The sequence below is a fragment of the Nycticebus coucang genome, chromosome 5 (assembly GCF_027406575.1).
Source record: "Nycticebus coucang isolate mNycCou1 chromosome 5, mNycCou1.pri, whole genome shotgun sequence".
Classification (NCBI taxonomy): Eukaryota; Metazoa; Chordata; class Mammalia; order Primates; family Lorisidae; genus Nycticebus; species Nycticebus coucang.
In genome coordinates, this window is record NC_069784.1 from 86,366,479 (window position 1) to 86,391,632 (window position 25,154).

At 41.2% G+C, this 25,154-nt stretch overlaps 1 protein-coding gene across 1 annotated transcript in view; it reads right to left on the reverse strand.

Annotated features, from left to right (window-relative positions):
* Window positions 1–1,383: 1,383 nt before the first annotated feature.
* Window positions 1,384–25,154, reverse strand: part of PPIL6 (peptidylprolyl isomerase like 6) — a 37,925-nt gene continuing 14,154 nt past the window's right edge. The window contains exons 5-8 of the mRNA XM_053590397.1: window positions 24,923–25,070; window positions 20,510–20,566; window positions 5,230–5,365; window positions 1,384–1,575 (exon numbers count right to left, since the gene is read on the reverse strand). Of these exons, the coding sequence (XP_053446372.1) occupies window positions 1,464–1,575; window positions 5,230–5,365; window positions 20,510–20,566; window positions 24,923–25,070 (453 nt within the window). The 3' untranslated portion in view covers window positions 1,384–1,463. The remainder of the gene's footprint in view (window positions 1,576–5,229; window positions 5,366–20,509; window positions 20,567–24,922; window positions 25,071–25,154) is intronic.

Below are 25,154 nucleotides of genomic sequence, written 5' to 3' on the forward strand. Positions count from 1 at the left end.
TGTACCATAGTTGTATAAGATATAACCACTGGGGAAACAGGGTGAAGGATACACAGGACTGCTCTGTACTATTTTTTGCAACTTCTGATGACTATATAATTAATTTCAAAACAGGAAGCATGAAAAAAAGCATATGCCTACCTTTTGCAAGTTCCAAATCAATTAGAGGACTGCCCCTTTGAGACTGAGCAGAGATCATTCTTGAAAAATAAACCTCCTTTTGCTGAGGGAAAGAAAGCACACTGCCCTGGGCACAGCAGGGACACAGCGTACTGGTGGTGACAGGCACTGGACAGGGTCACCAATAGAAGAGTCAAACACTGCTGACTACACCAAGGGGGATGAAACCAGTCACGTATGCCTGGCAGTGATTCCCCGGTGACTAGTGCCCAGCTGTCTAAATGAGAACCACTGGAACAGAGCTAAGTGGACACAAAATCCCTGGCTCAGGCTTAGATTTTGATTTAGTAGGTCAAGGACAGAGTCCAGCAATCTGTGTGTAAAAAGCTCCCCAGCTGACAAGAGTTTGAGACTCTTAGCTTACAAAGCAGCTGATAAAGCTGGATCTCCAGTCAACCACCATGAGGATGTAACTCAAGCCCTTGATTTTCACATGGCTGTATGGTTGGTATGGCTCAGAGAGACAAGAATTATGTTCACATCATATATAAAAACATCCAGAGTGTAGGGAGGCACCTGTGGCTCAAAGGAGTAGGGCGCTGGCCCCATATACCGGAGGTGGCCCATTCAAATCCAGCACCACCACCCCCCAAAAAAAACCCATCCAGGGTGTACATACCTTCTGAATGCAATGTATCAGCAAGGAAATATTACAGTGAATTGGTTTGTTTCTATTGTATCACTTTGGTTATTTACCAAGCTTCTCTTGGTGGAAATGTGGTTACAAATGAGAACGTAATTCTATTACAAATGTTTTATGGTCCAAAACCATTAGGTACACTGCTAAATGAAGAATGTTTTTGGTTTCAAGTTACAAACTTCTCAGTGATATTGACAACACAGGGGTCTACTGACTGGTCTCATATGGTACAAAGTCCAGAGTTAAGTGGTTGCATTGGTTCCACAGCGCAATAGTTGGAGCTGATGTCTTTCTGCAGTTCTCCTGGCTTTTCCTTCATGGCCACACGGGGCCAGCTGTGGCTCTAGCTGCATTCAAGCCTGGGTGAAGGGGAGCGGGGTAGTGGTGCTCCTCCTCCCATCTCAATGGCCAGAACCACATCTGGTGGCCACACCTGGCTGCAAAGGAGGCTGGGAAATTGAGTGTTTCATTTTTACAGTCTCTATGGTGAAGGTACTAAAGGAAAATAGGGTGTTAGATGAGCCCACCTCCAGTGTCTGCCACAGCTTTCAAATTACATGCTACAAGCACTGTTTAATTAAATCTAGAAACAGCTGATCAGATAGAAAGTAATAAATTATCACAGAAAATATTGAGGTGAAAATCAGACATAAATATCTCCGCTGTCAGCAATCACACATGTAGGTATTGGTCTTTCATTCTCTGTTGGAACTAGTTCTAGTTGTTTAAGAACTTCTGTTCCTTCAATCAATTGCCTACGGAGGAGAAAAAATGGAAAATTTAGTCAGTCATAAACTTTCACATTTACTGTACATTCCCAAAGAAGGTTCTACCCCATTATAGCTAAGGCTATTTCCTACAGAGTAAATGAACATCAGTCATAAGTCTCCCAAACAGCTCTAGACGTGTCCACTTAGTTGTGTCTGCACCAGCACCACCATCCAGGCTACCGGCCCTCCTGCCTGCAGCTGCAGCGCCTGGCTGCCCTCCCTCCATCTGCTCCATGGTCTTCCTTACTCTCCTCACTGCCACAGGGTAAGCTTTTAAAATACAAATCTGATGTCACTGTCACCTCCCTGCTCAAAATACAATACTAATTTCCCATTATCCTTAAGGTAAAGACCAAAACTCCTCACCAGGGCCTACCATGACTTTCATGGTCTTCTTCCCAAGGCCCCTGGGAGTCTGGGTGCCTGTCCCCTGCTCCTGCCAGACCAGCTTTCAGCGCCTTAAGAATCCTCTCCCGTCTCAGCTGTCCCTTTTGCTCTTTTTCCTAACCCCTGGGCCTGGTCACTTCCTGGCCTTCCTTCAGGCCTTGGCCCAGTCATCACTTCCTCAGGGACCTTTCCCAGGCCTCCCTGCTCATGTCAAGGTCCCCTTCTCCTTTAAATGAGTTCTCAGGGTTGAAATCTTGTATTTGCTTCTTTGATAAATTTTTGATGCTCCCATGAGGGCAGTGCCTAGCACAACACCTGGCACACGCCAGGCAGCTGAGTGCGTGAATACCCGTAAAAGATGCCTCGAAGCCATGCCAGTCTGATCTCTGCTCCCTGAGGAATGGAGCTAGCCTCTGATGGTTCTTTCAATTAAAAGAGTGCGGCATGGGGCAGATCGGCCAAGACACAGGACTGTCTCGTCTCCTGTCTCCAGGCTCTCCAATCTCCACTGGGGCCTAGGCTCTCTGGCCATTTGTAGATAAAATGCTGTCTGCCCCTTTAGGGCTTCCCTGAAAAAGCTCTTCATTTGCTAATATCAACTTGACTAATTGTGATTTCTAGCCTTCTCCATCTGGCTAACTTCTACTTGACTTTCACTACCCAGCTCACTTTTTCATGAAGCTTTCCACGACCTTCTCCCGCCATACAAGTCTCTTAAAATGAAATTAATTCCCCCATCACTTTCTCCAACATCTTTCCCCCTTCCCCATGTGGACGATGAAAGGAGATCTTACAGGCTTGAGCTACGATACTCTTTCCCTAGACCACCACTGGGCTGGGCCATGCTCTGTGGGTTGCTGCAGTCTCTCCTGAAGGGCATTACTCATATCATCTCTCTGCAGGCAGGTTCATGTACTAGAAACTAGACCTTGGAAGGAGAAGGAAGGCCTCTCTCAGACTGGAGAGGAAACTTCTGTACCTCTCTGGACCTTGCTAACTGTGTCTGGGCTTCCAGAAACTCGGATACACCCTCAGATGATAAGAACTGATAAGGAAGAGGCAACCCTACAACTGGGAAGGAAGGTGCCCCTGAAGGGGTTATGTTTCATCTGGTTTAACCAGATTGTTTAGTCTCCTATTACGTTATTACCTTTCAGCTTCTCCCTTAGGGTTCTGTAGGGTCTTGTTTAAATAATTCCAGCCCAGCCTCAGCTGTGATTTGGAGATTTAAGATGCATTTAGATCATACTTGAGCCAGAATAACAAAAGGGATGCAGTGCCTCCCTGAGGCCAGAGTGGTGATGACAATAAAAATTAGGGATTTCCCCAAGAGGAAGGGGAATCACAGAGAATACCAGCCATCAACAGGAAACCAGGACCTCGCACCCTCCTGCCTTCCTGAAGGCGCTCCCAAAGCACATTCACACAGCTTATCTAGCCTGCGCCTCACTGTCACATGGCTGCTAGTTTCCTAACACACTCTAAGCTTCCTGAAGAGCAGGAATTGTGCTCTTCCCCAGCACTGTGTACCATGACTGGCACATTGCAGGTGTTTTACAAAATTCTGATTGAATGAGTCAGGGAAACTGCAGAAGCAAAGGCTGAAAAAATACACATGGAGCCAAAGAGGGCAGGACCTGGAATGACATGCCAGAGCTCAGGCTCTGCCTATGTCGAGGTGGTGATGGAGGCATTAAAAACTCTAAAGTAGGCATGTTTGTGCCTGAGAAAGGAAACTTTAGCTGAGATAGAAGGATCAGGAAGCAGTTAGTAGAGGGTGGAGAGAGTGTCAGCAAGACGGTAGAAAGTGACTTATGTGACCCGAGAAATAGTGAGGGTTATTTGCATTTAAAATAAATTCAGACTTTTCAAAATCACAAAAGAGTTTATTTAGGGCAAGGAAAAACTGAAGTCAACTCATGAGGTCGCATCTACTAATGTAAAGTCATCTCATTAAAGATACACTTTGGATGAAAATACACTTTCTATTTTTTTCAACCTGGAAGTATCACGGAAGCATTACAGTAAAGGAATTATTGTGGTTAAAATGAACGCCGATATGAAATTTCTTTAGGGGTTGAAGAGTCAATAATTATCCCCATGGAGTGGCTGTAATAAATCTACCAGTTATTCAGAAAAATTCTAATACCTTATATAATTTCAGGGACGACAAGCTAAGCTCCACCCCACATTCACCTCTGTAATGAGAGAGAGGACACTCTGGAATGATGAAAAGTATACCCATCACCCATTCTAGCTCCACGTGCCTATATGCATCTTGCTAATAATATTCTAATAACAACTATTATCTGAGATGTTTCCATACTTAAAGTTGTTCAATAAAAAAGTCACAAGTAAGTTGCATAGTTTTTATCTCTTCACCATGTCCATGGACAATTACTTAAATGGCTTCACCACTTCACTTCTACATATAAATATATCTGTTATTAAGCATTATGGTATAGTTTATAATGATAAGAATTGATAATATCCTTGAGGCTAACAATAGATAGATAGATATATGGCTGAAAGAGATAGAGACATACAGAACATTATCATGGCTATGTCTGAATGGTTTCTAGGTGGGGTTTTTTTTTTTCTTTTTGAGACAGAGTCTCACTATGTCACCCTTAGTAGAGTACTGTGGCATCACAGCTCACAGCAACCTCAAAGTCTTGGGCTCAAGTGATCCCCTTGCCTCTGCCTCCCAAGTAGCTGGGACTACAGGTGCCCACGACAACACCTGGCTATGTTTTAGAGACAGGGTTTCGCTCTGGCTCAAGCTGGTCTTGAACTCGTGAGCTCAGGCAACCCACCTGCCTTAGCCTCCCAAGTGCTGGGAGTATAGGCATGAGCTACTGTGCCCAGCCACTATGTGTTTTTTTGTTTGTTTGTTTTGTGTGTTTTTTAGAGACAGGGTCTTGCTCTTTCACCCAGCCTCAAGTGTAGTGCAGCACACCAATCATAGTAGCTTCCAACTTCTGGGCTCAAATGATCCTCCTGCCTCTGCCTCCCAAAGTGCTGGGATGACAGCATTAGCCACAGTGCCTGCCAGTTTCTGGATATTTATAGATATGAAACTTTTTACAAAATTCTTATTACTAAATATTTTTGTTTATATTTGTATTACTTTTGCTTTTAAGCCCTATCTTTAGTTATTCATAGCCTGCGTGTAAGACTTACCCAAATCTTTTTGAATGACATTTTTAGATGTGTGAATATTATTATATAGAAAACCTATGATGTACATACCCAAAAGCCACATATTTTTTATCTAGATAAGGAGTTGCTTGTAGCGTGATATAAAATTGTGATGCGTTGCTGTGACGGCCTCTGTTGACCATTCCAAGAACTCCCCTTTTATTATGAAGAATTGAAAAGTTTTCATCTAGGAAAGACAATAACCATTAGGTCATTAAAATATTTCTATTATCTCAATTGCCTAAAACAAGAGACAAATAAAATCCTTGGTAACAATGTCAATCATATTTATCATACATTCTGAATTGTTTGTTTCACATTACTTCCAAACATTCAAATGGGCTGTTTAGGCGGCGCCCGTAGTTCAGTGGGTAGGGAACTGACCGCATACACGGAGGCTGGCAGGTTCGAATCCGGGCCAGCTAAAACAACAATGACAACCACAACGACAACAACAAAAAATAGCCAGGAGCTGTAGTGAGTGCCTGTAGTCCCAGCTACTCGGGAGGCTGAGGCAAGAGAATCGCTTAAGCCCAAGAGTTTGAGGTTGCTGTGAGCTGTGACGGCAAAGCACTCTACAGAGGGCGACATAATAAGATTCCGTTTCAAAAAAAAAAAAAAGATTGTTAAGGTAAATTGTAAAATCTTATTAGAACTATTTGAATATTTAGCTTTAGTTTATCTTTGCCATAAATAAGTGTGCAAAGAAAATTAATGAGGTTAAAGGAAGTACATACGGTGCTTTAAGTAAAAAGGTCAACAAATTTCTCAAGCTGTTTGGCAGTAGTCTTTTATTCAAACTATCAAAGTGATTATTAAAAACAACTCCTCTGGGAAGTCTTTCTCAGATCTGCCTCACCACCCCTCCGGCCCCCAGCACCTTACACTTAGCTCTAGGGCAGTCCTATCATCTCTGGTTTATAGGGTGTTTCTTCTCTAGTACTGAGGCAAGGAGCCTATCTCTTTGCAGTTTTAGCTCCAGGCTTGCTAGCACCTTAATCTGCAGAGGTGTGGCCCTGAGTGCTTGGGTAAATTGCCATTCCATGTGATTTTTAAATGATGATAAAGGAAATTAATTTATTTTTAGTAATTCGCAAATACATTTTAATCTCAAGCCTTATATAGATGGACCAAGATTTTGTGGAAAGCAGTAATTTTTTAAAACGTAAGATTCACAAGTAAAAAGAATTGTACGCTGATTGACTACCACGTTCAGGAAGTACCATTTCCAGCTTTGCCTCCAAGTTCAAATACACAGAAGGATAAGAAATACAAGTTTTCACTTGATAACTTTATAAACTTCTGGGACTAACTCAAAATTACCGTGAAGTGAGGAGAAACTCATATTTTAGGGATAAAATTTCATGAACTCCTTCAATATGAACATTAACTGTCCATAAGATGCTATTAAACCACAATTGCTGACTATTCTTATTATTTTAAGGTATTTTTTTTTTTTTTTTAGAGACAGAGTCTTACTTTGTCACCCTCAGTAGAGTGCCATGGCGTCATGCTCACAGCAACCTCCAGCTCTTGGGCTTAGGCGATTCTCTTGCCTCAGCCTCCTGAGTAGCTGGGTCTACAGGCACCGGCCACAATGCCCAGCTATTTTTTGTTGCAGTTTGGCCGGGGCTGGGTTCGAACCCGGCACCCTCAGTATATGGGGCCGGCGCCCTACTCACTAAGCCACAGGTACCGCCCTTATTTTAAGTTTCAAAACTAAGCAAACCAAGCAATAAACCACATCTGTGGTGGTTACTTTTAGCTTGTTAAATTGCAAAATGAAAAAGACCTCTGCAATCTTATGAAATGCAAACAAGGCATTTTTATACAAATGAGTCTACGTAATTACACCGATGCTCTGTATTCAGAGGAATGAATTTCAGTGGAATATAGAAATAACCTACAGAAAATTACATGGAATGGAAGTCTGCCCAAAGCAAAGACTCAGAGAATTTTAACAGAATGTATTTGTCATTACTTTTCAATAGTATGATCTATTTTTCTTAAATTCTATAAATAACAGGAAAGAAAATTTATGGACTTATAACATTTTTACAAAAAAAAAAATGTGATTATAGGAGAACTTTAAAGCAGTTACACATAATTCCTGTCCAAAAAATAATGCAATCTGTGTGAAAGCCCAGGTATAAAACAGAATTTTTTTTTTTTTTTGAGACAAGAGTCTTACTGTCACCCTCAGTAAATTGCCATGGCGCGGTAGCTCACAGCAACCTCAAATTCTTGGGTTCAAGCAATTCTCTTGCCTCAGCCTCCCCAGTAGCTGGGAACTACAGGCACCTGCCAAAATGCCCAGCTACTTTTAGAGTCAGGGTCTCACTCTTGCTCAGGCTGGTCTCAAACTCCTGAGCTCAAGCAATGCACCCGCCTCAGTGCATCAGTTACTTTCTCAGTAATCCAGGGTGCTGGGATTACAGGTGTGAGCCAGAGCACTGGCATAGAAATAAGTGTCTCCTCATGATGCTTATTCAGGACCCTGTGGAACTCTTCGGAAGACAATTTGGAAAACGTTTCTATAAAGAGAAAATAAAGTTCTTTTAAACAGTGTATATAGCCCCTGTCTTACTGTTTTAAAATGTATTGACCGAAAAAGAAATGTAAAAACTAAGTGACCACATTAGTCACTAATTTTTGTATTTTTGTAGAGACAGGGTCTCATTCTTGCCCATTCTAGTCTCCAACTCCTAGGTTCAAGCAAAACTCCCACTTTAGCCTCCCAAAGTGCTAGGATTACAGGTGTGAGCCAGTGTGCCCAATCTGCAGTTGTTTTGAACAAGCCCCAGATTTAATTCTGCAACTCATGGAAATAGGCTCCAATGAGAGAAATGTGGAGGACGCACTGGCTGTCTGCTGTATTTACATTCTCCAGGCAGGTGAAAGGATGAGAGAAACCCATGTCTTAGCTGTTTTGAGGACTGGCCATGCTCTCTCTTTCACAGTGACTCATTTTTCCTTCTGGAACATCTGTCCTTTTCACTTGATTGTTTACTGGATTTTCTTTTTCCTTCTAAATTTTTAATTTCAAAATATTAACAGGGTTAGGGTTACATGGATATGCTGTATAATAGTAAATTTAGGACTTTCAGTGTTCCACTACAAGGACTTACCCACTGTACCAATGGGTAAGTTTTTATCCCTCATCCCTCTCCCACCCAATACACACAAAGCTATTAATCTGATCTACGACTGTCCTCCCTACCAATGTCTTTTACAATAGAAGGGGGAAAAAGTGTCCCAGTCCACGATTTGCACAGGGCATCCAGTTGTCATCTCTAACGCCCTTTCATGTGGAATAGCTCTTCAGTCTTTGTCTTTCATGGCCCCAACTTTTTTAATTTATTTATTTTTATTGTTAAATCATAGCTGTGTACATTAGTGCAATCAAGGGGTACAATGTGTGGTATATATACAATCTGAAATATTCTCCTCAAACTGTTCAACGTAGCCTTCATGGCATTTTCTTAGTTACTGTATGTAGACATTTGCATTCTGCGTTTAGTAAGTTTCGCCTGTACCCATTCTCAGATGCACTGTAGGTGTGGCCCCACCCATTACCCTCCCTCCACCAAAACCTCCCCCCTCCCTTCCCCTTCCTTGGCCCTTTCCCCATAGTCTTGTAACAATAGTTGGGTTATAGCCTTCATATGAAAGCTATAAATTAGCTTCATAGTAGGGCTGAGTACATTGGATACTTTTTCTTCCATTCCTGAGGTACTTTGCTAAGAAGAATATGTTCCAGCTCCATCCATGTAAACATGAAAGAGGTAAAGTCTCCATCTTTCTTTAAGGCTGCATAATATTCCATGGTGTACATGTTTACTGGATTTTTTTGCTAAACACAATGGAACTCCATGGGAAGCAGAAGGACAGAAAGGCCTCACTCTAAGGCTGGGTGTGGTGGATCACTTCTGTAATCCCAGCACTCTGGGAAGCCCCAGGCAGGTGGATTGCTTGAGCTCAGGAGTTGGAGACCAGCCTGAGCAAGAGAGAGACCCTATCTCTACTAAAAATAAAAAAACTAGCCAGGCATTGTGAGGGGTGCCTGAAGTCCCAGCTACTTGGGAGGCTGAGGCAGGAGGATCACTTGAGCCCAAGAGTTTGAGGTTGCTATGAGCTATGATGCCATAGCACTCTACCAAGGGCGATAAAGTGTTACTCTGTCTCAAAAAAAAAAAAAAAGAGAAAGAAAAAGAAAGAAAGAAATAAAAGAAAAAGAAAAGAAAGGCTTCACTCTGGAGACTAAATACCACAGTGGTCTAAGGATGGAAGCAACTGATAATCAGCAGAGGCACAGGGATATCTAGAGAGTCAGTGGAGGTCAGCGCCCTGTCTCCTACTGGACAGAAGGCCGCATTCTGTCTGGAGCTGTGATGTGATAACTGGTGTGGGTGAAGAGTTATGGTGGACCTTCATCAGGGATGAGGGAGTGTAGGGAAGCTTCTGGGACAGCCATCTGTCCCACCTGACTTCCCATCTGCAGTGTTTTCCTGCAGACTCTACTGAAAACTTCTGTGTGCCACCCCCGCCAGCTCTCCAAAGCAGGTAGTCTCTCTTTCCTCATATTATTCAGTTCATTCTCTGTAATAGCAGCTGGCCCAGCCCCTGTAAACTATCTGTTTGCACAAAATCCTAGCAGTCCTTCAGGGTAGAAATGTGGTGCTGCCATCTGTGTTTCTGCAGGTCCTAACACCACATAGGCACCTCTGTTGGAATCTAGTATTTTATGAACGAATGAGTGATGTCGCTTACATGTTTTCCTTTGATAAGGCTCTCTGTACAAATTTAGAAGGAAATTAGCTATTATTTTTCCCTTCATTTTGGCCATTGGTTCAATAAATAATCACTAGTAGTGTGTTCTTTCAACAAAAGGCTTGTAAAGTCTAGTTGTCATTTTTTTGTGAAGTTAGCAGAGATTAAAGCAACAAATGTTCAGATCCACTGGGAGCAGCGCAATTCTAATTCTAATATCTCCTTTTCATTTATTACTTGGGATACTTTTATGAAGAGATGTCTCTGGCTGGACGTAGTGGCTCATGCCTGTAATCTTAGCATCTTGGGAGGCCTAGGCAGGAAGGTCGCTTGAGGCCAGGAGTTTGAGGTTGCAGTGAGCTGTGATGATGGCAATGCCCTCTAGCCCCAGCAACCGTGTGAGACCCTCCCTGTTTCCCCACCCTTCAATAAAAGAGATGTTTCCCCTTATCTACGATTTGTTTCAGTTCATGTGGGAAAGGTAGGATATGTGCTTGATTCTTTCCCTATATTTATCAGTTTTTAAGATTATGAATTCTTTTCTTGTCATTCACCAAGCATAACCAATTAGGCTTTATTTTATAAAATGGTATCTGTATGAACTCATGGATTTAAAATATTTTTTGAGCTTTGATCACTTGCAATTACTCTTATTTTGAACTTCAAATTCTCCATCTTCAGCCCGTAAGAACCTCTCAAAATTGGCTCCTGAGGCCTGGTAAGTTTAAAGTAATCTTTAATAGTGCTTTTGCTATCTGATAGAACATGAGGTTTCAGGCTCATTTTGTACATTTTCTGCCTGAGACCTAGCATCTGCCATTTCTTGCAGAAGCCCTAGTTTCCTTAAGTGAGAAATGACACTTCAAAATAATCTATTATACATGTTACGAGTACTCACTACTGCTGGGTTGATCATTGTTTATAGACCTCTCCGGTGGAGAGATAGCTAGCTACTAATGTCTAGATTTGAATGTGTTAATTCCTCAGTTTAAAGTGATATTTCCATGAAGGATGGTACTGGGTGTGGGACACAACTTCAAAAGGGACTCTACCAATGCAGACATTGTAACCTAATTGTACCCCCACATTAATGTGAAACATAAAAAAGAAAAAATAAATATTGTAACCTAATTGTACCCCCACATTAATGTGAAATATAAAAAAGAAAAAATAAATAAAGTGATTTTCCAGTTCTCATTCAGGACTATAGAATGTTTTACTCATTAGCCTCTATTATGTTTCATCTGTATCTTTTTTCTTCTACTTTGAAAATCCTGATTCTCAAAGATACAGCAAATGATGAAATTAGAATATGCCATAATTACTCCCAGACTTTATTCCATATTACATATAGAACAGTCTCTGAATAGCAATATTAATAATAGCCATGATATTTTCATAATAATTATGGAAAATACTTTACAACTTTTTGCATATATTCTTTTTTTTTTTTTTTGAGACAGTCTCAAGCTGTTGCCCTGGGTAGAGTGCCGTGGTATCACAGCTCACAGCAACCTCCAACTCCTGGGCTTAAGCCATCCTGCCTCTGCCTCCTGAGCAGCTGGGACTACAGGTGCCCACCACAACACCCGGCTATTTTTTGGTTGCAGCCGTCATTGTTGTTTGGCGGGCCCGGGCTGGATTTGAACCTGCCAGTTCAGGTGTATGTGGCTGGCACCTTAGCTGCTTCAGCCACAGGCGTCGAGCCTGCATATATTATTTTCTTCAATTTTTTTGAAAATTGAAGGCTATATCTCCATTGCCCAAGCATACAGTCATTACTTAGCATAGCCCTTTTACTCTCAGTTGAATTTTAGTTCTACAAATAACTGTGTGACTAATGCTCACCACCAGTCTGACACTAAAGTCAGTCTCATAGTTTGGTTTTATGAAATTCATTCCATAATAGATATTGCAAGAAGTTCTGCATGTTGATAACTACATGCCCTTCATAATTCAAAGTCATTTTGACGGGATATGAAATCCTGAGCTTACATTTCCTTTCCTAAGTACCATAAACATATTACTGCATTTTTTTCTGACATAAAGCATTGCTGTCAAAGATTATGATGCTAATACAATTTTCTTTCCCTTATAAATCATTTGATATTTTTGCCTGGACACCCAAATAAATTTTTGTCTTTGTTTAACATCAAATAATGTTCTTAGTGTATTCTTGGTGTTGGTGGTTTTGTGTCAGTATTGTCAGGCATATCAAGTGCTCTTTCAACAACTAGTTTCAACTTTTTTTTTCCTTTTTTGAGACAGTCTCACTTTGTCACCCTCAGTAGAGTACCCGGATGTCTTAGCTCACAGCAACCTTAAACGCTTGGGCTCAAGTAATACTCTTGCCTCAGCCTCCCGACTAGCTGGGACTACTGGTGCCTGCCACAGTGCCCGGCTATTTTTAGAGATGAGGTCTTGCTCTTGCTCAGGCCGGTCTCGAACTCCTGAGCTCCAGGCAACCCACCCACCCGGGCCTCCCAGCGTGCTAGGATTACATGAGTAAGCCACTGTACCCAACCAGAGTTTCAACTTTTTATACATACATACATATATTTTAATTTAAGGTATAAACATTTCTACATGAGGTATAGAAATATTATTTGTGGTATAAACATATACTTGAAGTATACACACTTGTCAAAATAGACCAGACATATAAGATACATGCAATGTATTAAAATTGAATAAATGTATCTTTGATGTTCAGTTTGATGTTGTATACCACCACCTAAAATAAGAGAGCATCAAATCCTTTTTATGTTTCAGGAAAGTTTTCTTTAATTATATTTCTTGGTATTCACACTGCTTCCTTGGATTAGGTCAATTCCTTAGGGATGCCTAACATCTACAAGAGGCAGCAGACACGTTCCCAGATGTCATCAAGAAAGTAATTGAGGAAAGATGGTGAGTAACAGCTTCCCTGCAACTGGGAACAGCGAGTCTGGGGAGACAAGACTCCAGGTATCTCTGGCCAGTGGGATCTGCCTATAATCATCCCTTTGAGGATACAGGGAGCCAGCAAGGGACTTCTGGACTCCAAGAGGAGGACAAAAACAGTGGAAAACTGGCAAGTGGTTGCGTGTGTTCGATCGACCTAATCACGGCGGCAACCGTAAGTACAAGCAGCAGTGAGACTGCAAACCGGAAAGGCCTTACCTGTGAACTGTTTCGGTGTTCTTGGACTTGGCACTCACTTGAACTGCCTTGGGGAGAGCTTGAGCAGGAGTGTGGAGAACTTTGGGCACTGTCTGGAGCCCCAGACTGAGCCACTGAGCTCGGCGCAGGAAGCCATTGTGAAAGAACTGCCCTGGCAAGCTCCGCCCTCAGGATCTCAGAGCAAGGATTGGGTGGGTCAAAGTAACCTACTGACTGAGCTGCCTTACAGCCTTAATCTTTAGGGGCAGAGCGAGATGGTTTTGGCACACTGGAGCCTTGGGCTATTGCCCTGGGTAGAGTGCCATGACGTCACAGCTCATAGCAACCTCAAACTCCTGGGCTTGGCGCCGCCCAGACCTCCATAAGAGCAGTGCAGCAACCCCCGACCGGTGACCGTACCCACCGGGGCTCCGCATTCTCTGACCAGGAACTGTGGGAGCCACGCAACCCTGCGTCCTCCCTCCTGTGTCCTCCCAGCTTCCACACTAGCCCGTTCATTTGGACAGGGACTCTGGTAGCTGTGTGCCCTTTGGAGCCCTCCCTGCCTCTGCGCAGAGCTCTTCTCCCGGCCAGAGCCTGCTGGAGCCTTGGGCTCTCTGTGCCAAAGTCACTCAGCGCCTGGCACTCCCAGAACCATGCGCACCACCCCCAGCCCTGTTGCTGGATCCGGGTGTGTCACAAACCAGAGCTGCTTCCACAACCAGAACTCCCTAGCTAGAGCAGCCCCAGAGGAACTACACAGGGTCACTCTCTACAAAGATCCAGCAACAATAGAGTGATCCTGCTGGGGTCTAATCTTGGAGAGACACCTCCCCAACTCTGAGGACAGCCAGAGGCAATGGTGAAAAACAATCATGAGGCGAAATCAACAGAAAAACTCTGGCAATATGAATAATCAGAGTAGATCAACTCCCTCAAGGATCAATGGGGCAGAAACAGCACAAGACCCCATGCACAAACAAATAGCTGAGATGTCAGAAATTGAATTCAGGATCTGGATAGCAAATAAGATTGAATTAGAATCCCAAAAGTTATCTCAAGAATTCAACGGATTCAAAGACCAAATGACCAAAGATTTCGACACATTGAGACAAGAAATTGCATCCCTCAAAGATCTGAGAAACACAGTAGAATCCCTCAGTAACAGAATGGAGCAAGCAGAAGAAAGGATTTCTGACATTGAAGACAAAGCTTTCGAATGCTCCCAAACCCCCAAAGAAGAAGAGAAATTGAGAGCAAAAACAGACTACTCTCTCAGAGAGCTCTCGGATAATTTGAAGAAAACCAATATTCGTCTTATAGGGATCCCCGAAACTGATGAAGTGGCTTCACAAGGCACAGAGTCTCTTCTCCATGAGATTATGAAGGAGAACTTTCCAGACATGCCAAGAGATTCTGAAATTCAGATAGCAGACAGTTTCAGAACTCCAGCACAACTCAACCCAAATAAGATATCCCCCAGACACATCATAATCAATTTCACTAAAGTTAATATGAAGGAGAAAATTCTGAAAGCTGCCAGATGAAAGAAAACCATTACCTACAAGGGGAAGAATATCAGAATAACTGCAGATCTCTCTGCTGAAACCTTTCAAGCTAGAAGAGGATGGTCATCGACTTTTAATCTCCTAAAACAAAATAACTTTCAACCCAGGATCCTGTACCCAGCTAAACTGAGCTTCATTTATGACGGAGAAATTAAATACTTCAACGACATTCACATGTTGAAGAAATTTGCCACAACTAAACCAGCTCTCCAGGACATTCTTAGACCTATCCTCCATAAAGACCAGCATAATTCTCCACCACAAAAGTAAACCCACCCAAAAAACTCTTGATCAAATTCCAACTTCCACAGTCGCAAAAGGATTAAAAATGTCCACCGGTCTCTCGAAAGGCTTATCAATACTCTCAATTAATGTGAATGGTTTAAATTGTCCTCTAAAGAGGCATAGGTTGGCGGACTAGATACAAAAACTCAAGCCTGATATCTGCTGCATCCAAGAATCGCATCTTACATTAAAAGACAGATATAGACTCAAGGTGAAGGGATGGTCATCTATATTCCAGGCAAATGGAAAGCAGAAAAAACCAGGTGTTGCAATCCTGTTCACAGATGCAATAGGCTTTAAACCAACCAAAATAATTAAGGATAAGGATGGACACTTCATATTTGTTAAAGGTAATAATATGATGAGATCTCAATTATTAATATTTATGCACCCAACCACAACACACCTCAATTTATAAGAGAAACTCTAACAGACATGAGCAACTCAATTTCCTCCACTTCCATAGTAGTTGGAGATTTTAACACCCCTTTAGCAGTCCTGGATAGATCCTCCAAAAAGAAGCTAAGTGAAGAAATTTTAGATTTAAACTCAACCATTCAACATCTGGACTTAACAGACATCTACAGAACATTTCATCCCAAAAAAACTGAATACACATTCTTCTCATCAGCTCACGGAACATACTCCAAAATCGACCACATCCTAGGCCACAAATCTAATCTCAGCAAATTAAAAAAAATAGAAATTATTCCTTACATCTTCTGAGACCATCATGGAATAAAAGTTGAACTGAATAACAACAGGAACCTGCATACCCATACAAAAACATGGAAGCTAAAAAACCTTATGCTGAAGGATACATGGGTTATAGACGAGATTAAGAAGGAAATCACCATATTTTTGGAACAAAACAACAATCAAGACACGAATTACGAGAACCTCTGGGATACTACAAAGGCAGTCCTAAGAGGGAAATTTATAGCACTGCAAGCCTTCCTCAAGAAAACAGAAAGAGAGGAAGTCAATAACTTAATGGAACATCTCAAGCAACTGGAGAAAGAAGAACACTTCAACCCCAAACTCGGCAGAAGAAAAGAAATAACCAAAATCAGAGCAGAATTAAATGAAATTGAAAACAAAAGAATTATATAACAGATCGGTAAATCCAAAAGCTGGTTTTTTTAAAAGATCAATAAAATAGATAAACCTTTGGCCAACGTAACCAGGAAAAAAAGAATAAAATCTCTAATTTCATCAATCAGACATGGTAATGATGAAATAACAACAGACCCCTCAGAAATTCAAAAAATCCTTGACGAATACTACAAGAAACTCTACTCTCACAAATATGAAAATCTTATAGAAATCGACCAATACCTGGAAGCACGCCACCTACCAAGACTTAGCCAGAACGAACTGGAAATGTTGAACAGGCCTATATCAAGTTCTGAAATAGCATCAACTATACAAAATCTCCCTAAAAAGAAAAGCCTAGGACCAGATGGCTTTACGTCAGAATTCTACCAAACATTTAAAGAAGAACTAGTACCTATACTACTAAACCTCTTCCAAAATATAGAAAAAGAAGGAATATTACCCAGCACATTCTACAAAGCAAACATCACCTTGATCCCCAAACCAGGGAAAGACCCAACAAGAAAAGAAAATTATAGACCAATATCACTAATGAATATAGATGCTAAAATACTCAATAAGATCCTAACAAACAGAATCCAACAACACATCAAAAAAATTATACACCATGACCAAGTGGGATTTATCCCAGGATCTCAAGGCTGGTTCAATATACGTAAACCTATAAATGTAATTCAACACATAAACAAACTTAAAAATAAAGACCATATGATTGTTTCAATTGATGCAGAAAAAGCTTTTGATAATATCCAGCATCCCTTCATGATCAGAGCACTTAAGAAAATTGGTATAGAAGGGACATTTCTTTTTTTTTGATTTTGGCCAGGGCTTGGTTTGAACCTGCCACCTCTGGCATATGGGACCGGCACCCTACTCCTTGAGCCACAGGCGCCGCCCTATTTCTTAAACTAATAGAGCAACCCACAGCCAATATCGTATTGAATGGAGTTAAATTGAAATCATTCCCACTTAGATCAGTAACCAGGCCAGGTTGCCCATTGTCTCCATTGCTCTTTAACATTGTAATGGAAGTTTTAGCCATTGCAATTAGGGAAGAAAAGGCGATTAAGGGTATCCACATAGGGTCAGAAGAGATGAAACTTTCACTCTTTGCAGATGATATGATCGTATATCTGGAAAACACTAGGGATTCTACTACAAAACTTTTAGAAGTGATCAAGGAATATAGCAATGTCTCAGGCTACAAAATCAACACCCATAAATTTGTAGCCTTTATATATACCAGCAATAAGCAAGCCGAACAAACAGTCAAGGACTCTATTCCTTTCACAGTAGTGCCAAAGAAGATGAAATATTTGGGAGTATACCTAACAAAGGACGTGAAAGATCTCTACAAAGAGAACTATGAAACTCTAAGAAAAGAAATAGCCGAAGATGTTAACGAATGCAAAAACATACCATGCTCATGGCTGGGAAGAATCAACATCATTAAAATGTCCATACTGCCCAAAGCAATATATAATTTTAACGCAATTCCTATTAAAGCTCCATTGTCATACTTTAAAGATCTTGAAATTGAAAAAATAATACTTTGTTTTATATGGAATCAGAAAAAACTTTGAATAGCCAAAACATTACTCAGCAATAAAAACAAAGCAGGAGGAATCACGCTACCAGACCTGAGACCGTACCATAAATCCATAGTGATCAAAAGAGCATGGTACTGGCACAAAAGCAGAGAAGTAGATGTCTGGAACAGAATAGAGAACCAAGAGATCGATCCAGCTACTTACCATTATTTGATCTTTGACAAGCCAATTAAAAACATTCAGTGGGGAAAAGATTCCCTATTTAACAAATGGTGCTGGGTAAATTGGCTGGCAACCTGTAGAAGATTGAAACTGGACCCACACCTTTCACCATTAACTAAGATAGACTCTCACTGCATAAAAGATTTAAACTTAAGACATGAAACTATAAAAATACTTGAAGAAAGTGCAGGGAAAACTCTTGAAGTAATTGGCCTGGGTGAATATTTTATGAGGAGGACTCCCCAGGCAATTGAAGCAGTATCAAAAATACACTACTGGGACCTGATCAAACTAAAAAGCTTCTGCACAGCCAAGCACATAGTGAGTAAAGCAAGCAGACAGCCCTCAGAATGGGAGAAGATATTTGCAGGTTATACCTCCAATAAAGGTCTAAAACCAGAATCCACAGAGAACTCAAATTTATTAGCAAGAAAAGAACACATGACCCCATTTCAGGGTGGGCAAGGGACTTAAAGAGAAACTTCTCTAAAGAAGACTGATGCAAAATCTACAAACACATGAAAAAAAGCTCATCATCCTTAATCATCAGAGAAATGCAAAACTACTCTGAGGTATCACCTAACCCCAGTAAGAGTAGCCCACATAACAAAATCCCAAAACCAGAAATGTTGGCGTGGATGTGGAGGAAAGGGCACACTTCTACATTGCTGATGGGAATGCCCACTAATACGTTCCTTCTGGAAGGATGTTTGGAGAATACTTAGAGACCTAAAAATAGACCTGCCATTCGATCCTATAATTCCTTTACTAGGTTTATACCCAGAAGACCAAAAGTCACAATATAACAAAGACATCTGTACCAGAATGTTTATTGCAGCCCAATTTATAATTGCTAAGTCATGGAAGAAGCCCATCGACCCACGAATGGACTAGCAAATTGTGGTACACGTATACCATGGAATACTATGCAGCCTTAAAGAAAGATGGAGACTTTACCTCTTTCATGTTTACATGGAGCTGGTCTGCTGGAGCTGGAACATATTCTTCTTAGCAAAGTATCTCAGGAATGGAAGAAAAAGTATCCAATGTACTCAGCCCTACTATGAAGCTAAATTATAGCTTTCACATGAAGACTATAACCCAACTATAGCACAAGACTATGGGGAAAGGGCCAAGGAAGGGGAAGGGAGTGGGGAGGTTTTGGTGGAGGGAGGGTAATGGGTGGGGCCACATCTATGGTGCATCTTAGAATGGGTACAGGCGATTGCACTAATGTACACAGCTATGATTTAACAACAAAAAAAAAAAGAAAGAAAGTAATTGAGGAGAAAGGATATCTGACCAAGCAGGTTTTTAAGTGTCCTATTCTGAGGGAAAAAAAAAAAAATACCACAAAGGACATATATTGGTAAGGAAGAGAAATAGCACCAGGACTTAAGGCAGGAGGGGATAGGCTAGATTTGGTGTTCTGTGCAAAGGCAGTCAGGTTTACAATGTGGACAACCCTTATCTATAAAGCTGATAACCCTTCCAGCCTGGAAGGGAAGGGATAAATATCAGCTGACAGTCATTTGGTTGTATAACAAGGAGTCCTAGACAACAATAACTTGTTTTTTGGATTGGTTTCATCCTTTTTCCCTGAAGTCAAGAAGGACCTTGCCAGTAAATGATTTCCTTTTAAAGTTCTCTTGATATTAAACAATGCCCCTGCCCATCCAGAACCACATAAGTTCAACACTGAAAGCATCCAAGTGGTCTGCTTGCCCCCAAACATGATGTCTCTAATTCAGCCTCTAGATCAAGGGGACACAGGACCTTTAAGGCTCATTATACACGGTACTGTATGGAAAGGACTGGCGACATTATGGAAGAGAACCCCGATAGCGAGGACATCATGAAAGTCTGGAAGGATTGCCCCATTGAAGATGCTATCAATATTATAGAAAAAGCTGCAAACACCTGAACAATAAATTCTTGTTGCAGAAAACTGTGTCCAGACAGTGTATATGATTTGACAGAGTTCACAACAGAGCCAGTTAAGGAAATCATGAAAGGGATTGTGGATATAGACAGGAGGATTCAAGATTGCCAGAAACTATTTCTCCTGTTGTCTTGACATTTTAAAAACAAAACCCCTTTCTAAAATTCTCAAATCATCCTCTGCTGGCGTTAAATTCTCCAGCTTTAGATCCTTTACCTTCCTTTTGCTTTAAGTTGTCATATGACTTTGCTTTTTCTTGAACCATGTTAGAATCCATAGGTATGCCTTACTTTTTGTGTGGCTACGTGTTTTGTTTTTGTTTTGAGACAGGGTATCACCCTGTTGCCCAGGCTGCAATGTACTGGTCTGAGCACAGATCCCTACAACATCCAAACTTCTGGGCTCAAGCGATCCTCTTGCTTCAGCCTCCTGAGTAGCTGGGACTACAGGCTAGGACTATAGTATATGGGACTATACTACCACACCTGGCTAATTTTTTACAGAAACAGGGTCTCACTGCGCAGGCTGGTCTGGAGCTCCTGGCCTCAAGTGATCTCCTGCCTTGGCCTCCTAAAGTGCTGAGATTACAGGACTGAGTCACCGCACCTGACCCGATTTTTAACTCCCACTTTTACTATAATTACAACAATATCTCATTTGTAATTGTGAAACTGTCCAGTCTTATTAAGTTTGAAAAATCAATTAATATATGACTGATAAAATTTAAGGACACATACCTTCAAATATTGGTCCATAAATCGACTCTCCATTATCTCCTTTTCCTGCTACTATATCTGAGAAATAGCAATAAATAAACATTAGAATTCTCAGATTAAGAAGGAGGTAAAGTATAGTAATAACACAGGAAGAACACGATGTTTTAATTTAGGATTTTACTTATACCAATGAGTAGAGTAAGCTACCTAATTGTTTGACAGCTACACCATGAAAATAAGACTATAATTTTTCTCTTTTATTTTGTAAGTATTCTTTCATTAATGATCCCATGTTTTCCCCACAATACTCTGTCAGGTAGGTTAACTTCTAATGCAAAATCTTTGAAGTGATGAAATGTTAAATTATAATTGTGGTGACAATTTTTAAAAAGTGTGTTCCCATTAAATTCTGCTTACTTTATTATTCCACAGTCCAGCTTGCTTTTCAGAAAAATGGAAAAATGAAACTGAGAGGATGAAATGGGAATTATAAGTTGTTTTTAGAATATGAATAAAAACAGCTGTTCTGAAAAGAACTCATGTCCCAATGTTCATTCCTGTTGCTACCCTGATAATTCATTTATTTACCCAATATTTTGGAAATAAGGTGCCTATTTGGCTTAGGCAATGTCCCTAAATATAAAGACTTCTTGAGCAAAGTATTTATTTATTTATGGAGACAGAATTCTACTCTGTCTCCCCAGCTAGAGTACAGTGGCATCCTCACAACTCACAGCAACCTCAAGTGCATGGGCTCAAGTGATCCTCCTGATTCAGCCTCCCCAGTAGCTGGAACTACAGTTGTGCACTACCATGCCTGGATTATTTTTCTACTTTTTATAAAGACCAGGTTTTACTCTTGCTTAGGCTTGTCTTAAACTCTAGGCCTTATACAATCCTCACCCCTCAGCCTCCCAGAGTCCTAGAATTGTAGGTGTGAGCCACTGCACCCAGCCTATTTTTTGTCCATCCGCAGCTAAAAGAGAAGCAAAGCTAACTCTGGTGAAACAGAGATGTCTGAGGTCTGTTTCCGCCCCCAGACCCCCTGTCAGTAGCCCTCTCCTTCTTTTAGCTCTCTAGCCCACCCCCCTCCTATAATACAATGTTCAATAAGGATTTGTGAAGGACCACGTTTTTTAACTTAGCATGAGCAATTTACCTGTAATGTAAGTGTACTATTTTTGTTTGTTTTTTTGGCCAGGGTTGGGTTTGAACCAGCTACCCTTCGCATATGGGGCCGGCGCCTTACTGACTTGAGCCACAGGCACCGCCCAGTGTACTATTTTTAAAAGGAATCTGATGCGGGCGGCGCCTGTGGCTCAGTGAGTAGGGCGCCGGCCCCATATACCGAGGGTGGCGGGTTCAGACCCGGCCCCGGCCAAACTGCAACCAAGAAATAGCCAGGTGTTGTGGCGGGCGCCTGTAGTCCCAGCTGCTCAGGAGGCTGAGGCAAGAGAATCGCCTAAGCCCAGGAGTTGGAGGTTGCTGTGAGCCGTGTGAGGCCACGGCACTCTACCGAGGGCCATAAAGTGAGACTCTGTCTCTACAAAAAAAAAAAAAAAGAAAGAAATCTGATGCAATGGCTGCAGTGAGCTGTGATCAAACCACTGCACTCCAGCCTGGGTAACAAGAGTAAAACCCCATGTCCCCATCTTTAAAAAATAAAGTGAACTAAGAAATATATAAACATATATATAGTACGCCCAGTGGTGAAAAGTACTACGCACTACAAAAGAAAATAAAGCAGGGTAAAGGATAGGAAGGCAGGAGGGGAGGGGTGCAGAGACATGTGTGGAGAGGCCAATGGCAGTTTTTAACAGGGTGTTTTTTGTTTGTTTGTTTGTTTTTTGTGATTTTTGGCCGGGGCTGGGTTTGAACCCACCACCTCCAGCATATGGGACCGGCGCCACTCCTTGAGCCACAGGCGCCGCCATTTAACAGGTGTTAGGTCAGCTCCTGCTAAGGTGAACTCTGGGAAAAAATCAGAAACAGAGAAGGAGGGGAAGCAAGGATATCCAGACGAGCGGGGCAGAGTGCATCCCAGGCAAAACCAACAACCAAGGACCGCAAGGCCCACACATGCTTGACTACTCAGGGAGCAGGAGGGGACTGGAATGTGGAGCAGAGTGAGTAGGAGGTAGGTGTGGGAAGATGGGATGTGGGGAGTGGGGGCTTGTGCCATCCCCAAAGGGCAGGCAAAGTGCCTGGAAGAATCCTAAGGCATGGCATGAAACCGAACTTAGCTCCTGTGCTCCAAAATTCTACACAGCTCTGTGGGAATCTGACATCTGTAGGGGTTCCTGGAGCTTGGCACTTTCAAAATGCCCTGTCTCTGAATCTGCACTCACCTCCTGTGATATTCTTATCATTATTCCCATTTTATAATTAAGAAACTGATTCAGAGATACTAAGTGGCTTCTCCAACTTCTGTGTATCAAGAGTTTGGATCTGAATCTAGTAATCCAACGTTTTCCCAAATTGTCCTTCACTTTGTTGCCTCACTGAAAACATGACTCAAGATCTGTGTTTACTATTGAGAATTTTACCTCAAATAAATAAATAACCAAATGAAAAACATAAACAAATAATATGACTTCCTTTTTCCAAATCTCGCTGTGGTCAGGAGGGGTAGTAAACCAAACCAAAACAGAATAGAACACAGCACCGACGGCCTAGCACGCAAGCCTCAGCACTGAACACAGTGCCAGCAGCCACCATATTGGCCCCCTGGAGGAATGTTTTGTACTTTTTTTGTTTTTGTTTTTGTTTTGTTTTGTTTTGTAGTTCAGCTGGGGCTGGGTTTGAACCCATCACCTCAGTATATGGGGCTGGCACCCCACTCGCTGAGCCACAGGCACCACTCTGTTTTTGTTTTCTTGAGACAGAGTCTCACTATGTCGCCCTCCACCCTCCGTAGAGAGCTGTGTTGTCACAGCTCATAGCAACCTCAAAGTCTTGGGCTTAAGCAGTTCTCTTGCTTCAGCCTCCCAAGTAGCTGGGACTATAGGCACCCGCCACAATGCCTGGCTTTTTTTTTTGTTGTAGCTGTCATTGCTGTTTAGCAGGCCTGGGCCGGGTTCAAACCCACCAGCCCTGGGGTATGTGTGGCTGGCACCCTAACCACTGAGTACAGGCGCCGAGCCAGGAGAAATATTTTATACTACCAAAAATTGAAAACCAGGGTGGGTGTGATGGCTCACGCCTGTAATCCCAGAACTTGGAAGGTCGAGGCAGGTGAGTTCCCTGAGCTCATGAGTTTGAGACCAGCCTGAGCCAGAGCAAAACCCCATCTCTAAAAAATAGCTGGGCATTGTAGCAGGTGCCTATAGTCCCAGCTACTTGGGAGAATCGCTTAAGCCCAAGAGTTTCAGGTTGTTGTGAGCTATGATACCACAGCACTCTGAGGGTGACAGTGAGACGCTGTCTCTCAAAAAACCGTTTAAAAAACAAAAAAAAACAAAAAAAAAATTGAAAACCAGTATGATAAAAACCTAGGCAGACCCTAAAAGTTTTGTACATTTCTGTTTATTGACATGAGAAGATAAATACCACATAAGTGGTAAAATGCTTAATACAGAAAAACACTTAAAAGTGAGGTTAGATAACAGTATTTATGATATAACCTCATTTTGGAGAAACTTAAGGGAAGATAGCTGCTTTAACATGTAAGATACTTGGACATATCTACATTTCCTCCTCATTAGCCCCAGAATGTTCCCAATCATACAAAAAAATTAAACATTAACTTAACCTTCTGTATATGTCCTCAAGTTCAAATAAATCTCCTTCTATGCTAAGCCAACTATTTTTAAATTGCTGCCTGATTGCTCCCCATGGCATATCTCCCAAAAGGCCTCTAAAATTTAGCTATGGGCTATCTAAATTTAATCAGGTGTGTAGTCTGTATAAAGCCAAAGGATTAGCCTGACAAGAAAGCAAAATGGACACCAAAATCATCTGGGCATTACTTTGCACCTGGAATAATGTAACATCTTTGATATGAAGTTGTTTGCCATTTATTCTTTTTCAAATTCCCACCCTTAGTGTATTTCTTAAAAGCATTGCATTTGAAGGTACTTTTATGTATTTACATGAACATTCAAAATTACATTTTGATAAAATAAAATGTTATCCTACTCCCCTATATTACCATTTAGTTTGGAATGATCCTGGTAACATAAATTATATTTGCTTATTTTAATAATTAGGGATTTTTAAAAAAGAATTAAATGTCTTACATCATCAATTAGCCATATGTAACATTCTTTAAATATGTCTATTTAATATTAAGTATATCTAATTCTATACACATTTCATAAAAGTAGATTAACAAAATTTTGGACATTGTGATTTGATGTTGCAATTACATTGATTCAGATTTATACTAAAAAATAAACTAAATGTAATAAATAAAAGCATTTTGTTTAAATGTACCTCCTCCTTGTATCCAACCATTCCGTACTATTCGATGTATAATTGAACCTTTGTAATGTAGTTTTATGCCACTTTGAGAATACCCTGCTTTTCCTGTGCACAAGGTCTTAAAATTTTTACATGTTTTGGGACATACATCACAGTATAGCTGCAAAATAAAAATAAATATTTTCAAAGATTATATATTTAACATTTGACAGTTATAAATACTATCCCCCCAACTCATTAATAA